We start from the raw sequence: 9,264 nt of genomic DNA on the forward strand, positions 1-9,264 counted from the left end.
CGCGAGACGCGCCCCCAGGAGCGGGACCGCGGGCGCGCGCTCCCTATGGATGGGGACGAGCAAGAGGTGACGGCGCCGTGCGGACCTGCGGCTCCGTCCTCCCCTATAGCATGGTCCTGCCCCTTGATCCTAGAACCCCATCCTATCCCAGAGCCCCGTCCTGCCCTGCAGCCCTGTGCTGCCCTCCAGGGTTGTGGTCCCATGCTACGCTACAGCACGATCCTATAGTTCTTCCTGGGGGCCATAGCCCCTTATTATCCTATACCCTCTGCCCCTGAACCTCACACTTGAGCTATATCCATTGGGGATATAGCTCCATCCTTCCCCCTACAGCTCCATCCTACCCTATATCCCAGCCCTAGGGCAAGGGCGGTATGGGGATGATCCTGGGAGAGGAGCCCCACAGTCCCTGCTTTTCCCACCATATCCTTATGCACACTGCAAATAACGCTTCCATTTTATTAAAGTTGATCAAAAAAACATACCAATAAATAAAAGAAATTCTCAACAGTTCCACGTCTGGAGGAGGCGGAGAGCAAGGGGGTGCCATGGCCACATGCCCCAGCTCTGTTGCTCACCCACTGCTGGCAAAAGGGACAGTGAGGGGACACACCCATCGGGCATTCCACCTCCCCAAACCAGCTCCTTATGGCAAAATCAGCACCGCAGGGTGGCATAGTGACGCTCCAGGGGATGTCACCTGGACTAGGGCCGGCAGTGCAGGTGTTCCATGGTGGCCACGCTGACCTTCTGCTGGTAGTCCTCCATCCTGTCATTCAGCTTCTCATAGAGCTGGGAGAGGCAGGAGTCGTGAGGGATCCCATCCCATCCCACTGCCCATCCCACCCTGTCCCCGGTGTTTGGGAGCTCGGTACCCACCACAACGCTGTTCTCGCTTGCGCTGCTCTCCCGCAGCGCCTGCAGCAGCTGGTCAATGGCCGGGGAGGCACATCGTGGGGGACGTTGGGGACAGAGGGACCTGGAAGGGACAGGAACCCTCACATCATGTCCCCAAGGAACATTCTGCCACATCCCAATGCCAGGTGAGCTCACCTCAATCCCAAAATACTTGTGCCCTTTGCCCAGCACAGCATCCACATACTCCAGGACCAAATCCACGGCCTCCTCCAGCAGATCGTAGTTCAGGTATAGGCGCAGCAGCTCGGCAGCATCCACTTCCTGCCAGAAAGAGGGAAATTCAGCCAGGATGAAGAGGGAACATGACCAGGACTGGGACCATGCTGAGAGGAACCTGCTCTGAGCCTTGGTACTGGGCATGGAGCAGCTGGCAGGTGTCCATTGGAGTGAGGGTGATCTGGCAGCTCTGGGACAGACGGAATTTTGGTGGTTTTGAGGACAGCTGTCTCCCTGTTCTCACCTTGTAGCTGTTAATGAGCCAGTTGGGCAGAGGTATCCCGTGTGCCAGGAGCTTGTTGATGACGCAGCGATGGTACAGGCTGTTCTGGGATGGGTAACGCTCCAAGTAGGATGACAGCAGCCTCCAGGCTTCATCTGTGGCACTGCGAGTAAACGATTCCCCATAGAACACGTGCCAGCAGCTCCTGTCCCTGTCTGTGAGGCCACGGTGACGTGGGGACAGGGTGGAAGCACAGCTCTCCCCACATCCCAGGTCTACAGCTCTGGCCTTAGGTGTTTTAAGGACCTGTGACCCTCTGGATTCCCACAGAGCTCCTGTCTCCAGTTTCTCCTGCTCCTGAACTGTGGAGATAGACTTACCTGGACTCCTTGGTGGTGACCAGGGCTGAGAGCTGGTTGGCTGCCAGCCAGTCCCAGGCCTTTGCCTGCGCTGCTTCCCCTCCCAGCTGGAGCTTGATGCACCTGCACGACCAAAAGCCATGGGAAGGTGGGTCCCTCAAGAGCCCAGCCCCTTCCCACCAGCATCAAAGCCACTCCTTGTAGGACTATTCCCAAGGAACAGCCTGGCTGGACCGGCATGAAAAGGAGGCTCTTGGGCAAGTTCCACCCCGGAGCCCCTGCATCCCTCCAGCCCTGTGTCCCCTGAGGTGGGAGGGCACCCAGACGTACTTGAAGGTGAGGCCCTCAAAGATGGGTGTCAAAGGCAGCTTGAAGGTTTGGCACAGGGTGATGGCCGAATCGAAGAGCCCGGCCCGAACCAGCAGAGACACTGTTTCCTCGGGCGTGGAGTTTCCTGAAGGAGATGAAGAGCAGGTAAAGCCTCTCCCAGTAACAGCCCAGTGCTCACTGGGGCGTCGCCCTGTGTTACTCATTGAGAGATGCAGCAGCAGGGCGCCAACAGCCTCCAACACCCTGCAGCAGTACTCCTCAGTCCACAGCTGGAGGCTCTCCTGGCCTCCGGAGCATCTCATGAGCCCAGGAGTTATCCCTGAAGGGACTGGACAGAGCAGCTGTGACCCACAGAGCTGTCCCTGATGGGGCACCAGCCGGAGAGAGACTGGAGAGGAACACAGGTAGCAGTACATGATAGGCAAATGCTGCTACTGTTCAGAATCACGCAATTGTTAAGGTTGGAAAAAGATCCCCAAGATCATTGAGGTTAGGGAGGGGACAGCCTCATCACAGGTCTGTATCCAAGCAAACAAGGCATCAGCTCAGCTCTGCCAGCACAGAAACTGTGGCACTTGGCTCCCTGCGTCGGCACTCTGCCCTCAAAGCAGCTGTTCCATCCTTTCCCTGCAATCCCTCGCTGGGAAGTCACCTCCTCCTGACATTTAGAGGGGAAAGATGTGGATGTATTGTGTAACTTGTACCAGAGATACTAAAAGGCTCCAGGAGGAAGAGCTGTCCCTTCCTCCTCCCCAAAACGAAACAACTTTGACAGCTTTTTAACATCGTTCCATGAAGCAGGATTGTCCAGGAAAATAAATTATTCATCCATTAGAAAGGTTGGATTTGATGATCTTGGAGGTCTTTTCCCAACCTTAATAATTCTATGCTTCCACGATTTCCAAAATGCTTTCTTTTGTCCAAGCTCAGAAGCTCATCCCACCCCCACTGCAGACCACCACACCTTGGAAAAGCCAAAAAAAGGTGGAAAACTTGAAATTGGTTCTCCTGATGTGCATCTCAGAACCTGCTGAAGTCGGTGGCTGGATTTCATGGCAGGGATGGGAATTTGGGGGTCCCTGGCGGCTTCTGGGTTTGCGTCTGGGGCAGGACAAAAATGAACCGCCCTCACCTGCCACAGCTGCTGCTGACACGTCGTGTTCCACGAGGGTCAGCCGGATCCGCGCCAGCAGACATTCTCTCTCCAAATCCTCCAGCTCCAGGATCTCGATCTGGCGAGTGGCTGGAACAGATGGATACTGGGCTCTCAGTATTTCAAAAACAGCTCTTTGGGCACTATGCAGAATGTCATGGAATCACAGAATGGTTTGGGCTGGAAGGGAAACTCATCCACTTCCATGGGCAGGGACAGTGTCCACTAGACCAGGTTGCTCCAAGTCCCATCCAACCTGACCTTGGACACTGCCAGGGATGGGGCAGCCACAGCTTCTCTGGGCAACCTGTGCCAGGGCCTCCCCACCCTCACAGGGAAGAATTTCTTCCCAACATTCCATCTACTCCTGCCCTCTGCCAGTGTGAAGCCATTCCCGCTTGTCCTGGCACTCCATCCCTTGTCCAAGGCCCCTCTCCAGCTCTCTTGGAGCCCCTTTAGACACTGAAGAGGCTCCGAGGTCTCCCTGGAGCCCTTGTAAAAGCATCTCCACACCCCTCTCCCATCCTAAGAGGATTTGTAGCCCAAAAAGCACCAAAGGAATGATCAGGATTTGCTGACCCTTCCCTGCTCCCTGGACTGTGCTTATGTCCTTGATACCATCCTCCCGTTCCTCCTCCTCCAGATGTTAGATAATATTTGGGAACAGCTGCTGCTTTGCCTGCCAGGCACATGCCACAAAAAAAACTCTTCAGAAAAAGCAGGTTTAAAAATACCTGACCTTAAATTTTCCTACTGGAACGCTGAGGATAACCTGATCCCACATCCTGGGCTGTGGCAAACACCAGCAGAGCTTATTCCTGACAGGATTTCCAAGGGCACAAGCAGCCTTGAACAATTAAAAATTGCCTCAAAAAGCTGGTTTTAAATTACAAGTTACTTCCACTGAAAAAAAGTGCTGTCAAGGCATCAAGCTGTTAGGAGCAGGCACAGGAGCTCCTTGGGGAATAGCTGTTCCCTTGGGGAAATTGCTGTATTCCTTGGGGAATAGTGGCAGCATGTTGCAACTGGGAGACACTGGGAGAGTTAATGACCTTAAAATCCCACAAGTTATTGATCTGGTGGAGGCAGGAACTGCCCTGAGCCATCTCCCAGCTTACATGGGAGCTGCAGACAGGCTGTGGAATCTCCAGAGGCATGGGAAGGACCATGACTGGACACTTACTGGGAACAGCCATGCACTCCCCATCGTGGCTTCTCTTCGGGGACGCTCCTGGGCGCTCGTACTTGCAGGAAAAATCAGAAAGAGGATTTATACCCACTTGGTTTCTGGAAGATAAATCACTGATAGGATAAGTCCCAACGAGAGCTCTCCATTTCAAGCCTTGATTTGGACCACGGAAGCCGTGCAGTCCCTTGGGAACTCAGGTTACTTTATCCCTGGCTATCAGGAGCATCACGATCAGGTGACCAGGCTGCAGCCACCACCCCCCGAGTCCTGACTGGGATTTGAAACACAACCCCTGTTACGCTAATTCTCCTCTGGACTGGTATTCCAGCTGTTCACACTCCCCAACACATTTGCTGTCTTCAACACAAGGTGATATATTCCCATATCTATCCACCAGCCAAATCCCAAAAGTTTTCCTGCTTCCCCCCCCCGCCCCAAAAAGTGGGGAATGGCACAAGGGCGATAGATAGGGTTGATGAGCAGGGCAAGACAGTTGGCCAAGAGCAGCAGATTAAGAAGTCCAATGCCTCTGTTCCCATCAGAAAGCATTTTGGAAGCTCAGCATTCCTACCACAGCTCCAGAGGCCGGCTGCACTATCCAGGCGTACTCCGGGCGGATCAACCGCAGGCAGTTAATGGCAGCCAGGAAACAATTTCCCTGTTTCTGGAGCCCTCGGAGCGTCCGCACCTCCCTGCCCAGCCGCATGCCGTACTCAAACATCACTGTTCCAGCTGGGAACAGGGAAAAGTGCATCAGCCAACAGCCTGGAGAGGCCACACACCTGGCAGGGGCAGGGAAGGGGTGTCCCAGGTGGGTGGGCAGGTCCTAGGTGCCACCCCAAGCTTTACCTTTCCGGTAGTTGTGCCGGTACACGTGGAAGGCGTAGAGCAGCTCGTAGTAGTTGTGAGTCATCAGATCCACGGCCCGAGCATGGGACTCGATGATCCCAACGACCTGCAGCATACCGAGGCTCCAGTGGGTCCATAATCCCTTTAAAGGGAAGGTTGTGCCCCCCCCAGGCCATGATCCCAGTGCAGGATTACCTCATTGTGCAGGTTCACGTAAGGGAATTCTACCAGGTCCTGGAGCTGGGATCGCTCGCAGAGAACCACCACTAGCTGGCGTAAGCAGTCCAGCTGCCTGCAGAGGGAAGCACAACCCTTTGGAGGAGCAGGAATAAACCCAGGAGCAGGAACAAACGCGGGATTTAAGCCACGAACAAACACTTTGTGACAAGCTCCTGCTTCCGGATGAGCTCCGCAGGCTTTTTCCTGGCTTAGAACCAACTTAAACCTTCAAGTTTCTCCTGTGCTGGAAACAGAGACCCTCTGGAAAGGCCTCGCAGGAGGGCAGTCTCCCTCCCTCAATCAGTTGAAAAGCATTCCTCTTTCTCCCGTTATTTCAGCATTTTTCTCTGCTAGGATAAAGCTTCCTCTACCCAGTTCACTTCCCAAACTGAAAACTCAACATCAAATCTTTTCTTTATTAAACTAAATCAACGTGGCTCCTAAAGCTTTTAAACATAGGATACTACACATGATCCTTCAGCCTCTTCCCTGGTTTTTTTCCCTCCCATTTTCCTCTTTTGAGAGGGTGCCAATCCCAGGTGTCCTTCAGATGAACATCCAAAAATGAACTCTACATTTTTAAACCCACCTCTACACATTAACTTAACACAGCAACTGTGCCCTCCCCTAAAGTGTCATTTTCCTCTCAGTTTCATGGAAAAATGGGATCATGGAGCTCCAACAAAGACATAAGCCTGTCACCTACCTGCCTGGATCTGGGTTTTGCGTTAAGGCTACATAGGCTTCGCTATTGTGCCCCAAATCCAAGTGATGTTTGAAGATGCAGGTCCTCAAAGTAGCCTGAAAACAGCACAAACCAGTTAGAAAACCAGCAAGAAATTCCTGTGGAAGAGGTTCCTGAAGAAACAGCTTGCTGGGAAAGAAGCGGCTGTACCTGGCTTCTCCAGTCATCTGCTGATTCCATGATGGCCAGGGTGGCCAGTTCAATGACCAGCTCTGGCAAACCCAGCATCTCCAACAAGCGAAGGACCTGGGGGGGGGAAATACTCCAGTAAAGAGTTGGCAAGGACGTTTTTTTGTTGGTATTTTTTTAGGAGCTGCTCCTACCCCTAAAGATTTTTAAGGGATTAGACTTAAAAAGGGAAGATTTAGGTAAGCCACAGGGATCTGGATGAAATCCCAGCACAACAGGACCAGGTTATGGCTTCTGTGGAGGATTCACCTCTGTGCATGGGGGATTTTTGGACCATTTCAGCATTGATGATTAGTTTTCTGGATCCTAAACCCAGGGAATTCCTCACCAAGAGCCCAGCTCCAGGCTCGCAGCCTGCCTGAACCATGGCATTATGTAGAAGAAAGATCCTATCTCAATTTAAACATATTCGTTCTCATGTGCCTCAGAGCTTAATAACCTTCCCCTTAGGCAGCATCTTACATCAAGCCTGGACATGTCTGGCTTCTGCTTCCAGCAGCTGGATCTCATCCTGCCTTTTTCTGCTGGATAACAAACTCCTTGGCTATTAGGAAACCAGTAGGTGGAAAGTACCTAAATTTCACATACTCAGCTTCTCATTACCCCCAAACAAAGTGAACAAAATACAGATGTTTCACATTCCAAAAACTAGTCTTCTGAGGCTCAAGTCACTTCCCCCAAAGCCAGGGATTTGCAGGAACTCCCTCTCAAGTGTGGAAGGACTTGGTGTCAGTTTACCTGCTTAGGACCATACCTTGTTATAGTACTGCAGCCGTGGTGTGGAGACCACCTCGCCCTCCTCAGGCTGGATCAGCCTGTCCAGGAACTCCTCTCTTCCCACCTCAGAGGCAGCTTGGCAGAAGCAATCCAAAGCCTGGAAGCAGACCTGGAATCAGCTCGCTGTCCCCTCATGTGACTGATCCACCTCATGTACAGGTGAGGGGACAGGTGGGCCTGTCCCAAGCTCGTGAGATCTTCCCCAAACGTAGGTCCCACCATGCCGCTCCAATCCCATCCTTTCCCAAAGGAGGCAGAGCTTGGGAAGGATGCCTCCTGTGCACCTCCTCCCTCCCAAGGGAAAAGGTCCCAGACCCCAAGAAGGAGATGAGGGGAAGGCCTCACCTTGTGCCCTTCACCCATGACGAGGTAACACCTGCCCATCATGAAGCAGCAGGAGCCCATGTTCACGTGGCACCATGGCTGCAGCAGGCGGATGTATTCCTACGGGAGAGAAGGAATGGGAGTTTGGATTCAGGTCAGTGCTCACGTGTAATCTGCAGGCACCCAGGACCAGCCAAGTTTTTGGTGGCCCCTTTAGCTGCTGTGCTCAGACAAATCCTGCTTCTCCAGCTTGGAGGCTGGTCTTTCCAGCCCCAAAGTCCCTTGGATGCACTGATCATACAATCCTGGAATGCTTTGGGTTGGAAGGGACCCCTTAAAGCTCATCCAGACCTATGTCCCTGTGAAAGGCAGGGACACCTTCCACTACCCCAGGTTGCTCTAGGCCATGTCCAGCTTGGCCTTGGACACTTCCAGGGATGGGGCAGCCACAGCTTATCTGGGCAACCTGTGCCAGGGCCCCACCACCCATACAGGGAAGAATTTCTTCCCAACATTCCATCTACTCCTGCCCTCTGTCAGTATGAAGCCATTCCCCCTTGTCCTGTCAGTCTAGGTCCTTGTTCAAAGCCCCTCTCCAGCTCTCTTGGAGCCCCTTTGGGCACTGCAAGAGGCTCCCAGGAGACCTTGGAGCCTTCTCTTCTCCAGGCTGAACATTCCCAGCTCTCTCAGTTCTCCAGAGCAGAGCTGCTCCAGCCCTGTAAGGGGGAGATATTCCCCCACATGCCCCTGGGAAAAAAACTGCTCTAAACATCTCCAGTATCTGTATGAAGGACCTCAGAAACAGCTCCCAACACACCCCAAAATCAGACAGGATTCTTCCTACACCCTGTTGCAGGGAGAAAATGTGGACAGAACATGGAGGGCAGAGCGAAGGCTGCAGGACAATCGGCAAGGCAGGTGCTAGAAGGGGAATACCTGTGCAGGAGAGGGCCAGCAGCCAAGGAAGCACATGGATTACAGCATGTGGGAAGGAGCGCCGACGGCACTGAGGGCACAGATAAAGCGAAATGACCCAGCCTGAGCCTGTGCCAGCAGAGCATCCTCATCCTCCTTGGTGAAGCAGCCATGTCCTGCTAGCAGGGCCATGAAAAAAGGGAGGAGAAACCAGGACTTGGAAGTCAAGTCACCTCTACAGGTGCACAAACCACCAGCACCTCTTGCCTCACCTTTCCTGGCCATGAGTCCTCTCAAAACCACGTGGCGACGCACCCGGAGCCCGGATTCACTGCCTGGATTAGCAGCTACAAGGGATAAATCCTGCTCCAGCTTGTCACACACAGTGAGCAACACAGAGAGGCTTGGCCTGTGTCCCAGGCCTCTGCTTTGCCACCAGACCGTCCCCGTGCCCACCTGCTCCTTGCAAGGAGCTTCCCGTACCCACAATTTGGGTCACCGTGCTCACAGCAAAGCTGCTGTGATCTCCCTGGGGTCAAGGCACTTAATCCAAGTTTCCGTGACCGACTGGGATCAGGGAGAGGAACAGAAGGCAGTGGGGAGGAGGAGGAGCTGGGCTCTGCAGAGATAAAAGCCTGGAGGAGACACCAGCGAGGCGAAAGCAATGCGAGGAGATTCAAAGCCTGCACGTATGCCAGGAGGGAGAACGATGCTGCTCCAATCTTGGCATTTCCTGGCTAAAAACCTCTGAAGAATTGAAATTCTTCTCTCAATTCTTCTCAGCAGCAACACAAAAGGAAGCAATTCAGCCCCCAGGTATGAGGAGCTGGGAGGATAAAAGGTTCTGCTGAAAAACAG

General features: G+C 53.4%; 1 protein-coding gene across 1 annotated transcript in view; it reads right to left on the bottom strand.

The window, feature by feature from the left end:
- Positions 1–445: 445 nt before the first annotated feature.
- The window catches only part of NUP160 (nucleoporin 160), a gene marked incomplete at its 5' end in the record, with an annotated part of 23,205 nt that continues 14,386 nt past the window's right edge, over positions 446–9,264 (bottom strand). The window contains 16 exon segments of the mRNA XM_008633264.2: positions 446–792; positions 880–940; positions 942–979; positions 1,054–1,179; positions 1,379–1,520; positions 1,738–1,839; positions 2,047–2,170; positions 3,179–3,289; positions 4,383–4,443; positions 4,960–5,120; positions 5,238–5,343; positions 5,433–5,529; positions 6,163–6,257; positions 6,352–6,447; positions 7,145–7,264; positions 7,513–7,611. Coding sequence (XP_008631486.1) covers positions 706–792; positions 880–940; positions 942–979; positions 1,054–1,179; positions 1,379–1,520; positions 1,738–1,839; positions 2,047–2,170; positions 3,179–3,289; positions 4,383–4,443; positions 4,960–5,120; positions 5,238–5,343; positions 5,433–5,529; positions 6,163–6,257; positions 6,352–6,447; positions 7,145–7,264; positions 7,513–7,611 — 1,626 coding nt within the window.

Source organism: Corvus brachyrhynchos, unplaced genomic scaffold (assembly GCF_000691975.1).
Source record: "Corvus brachyrhynchos isolate BGI_N302 unplaced genomic scaffold, ASM69197v1 scaffold165, whole genome shotgun sequence".
In the NCBI taxonomy this organism is placed as follows: domain Eukaryota; kingdom Metazoa; phylum Chordata; class Aves; order Passeriformes; family Corvidae; genus Corvus; species Corvus brachyrhynchos.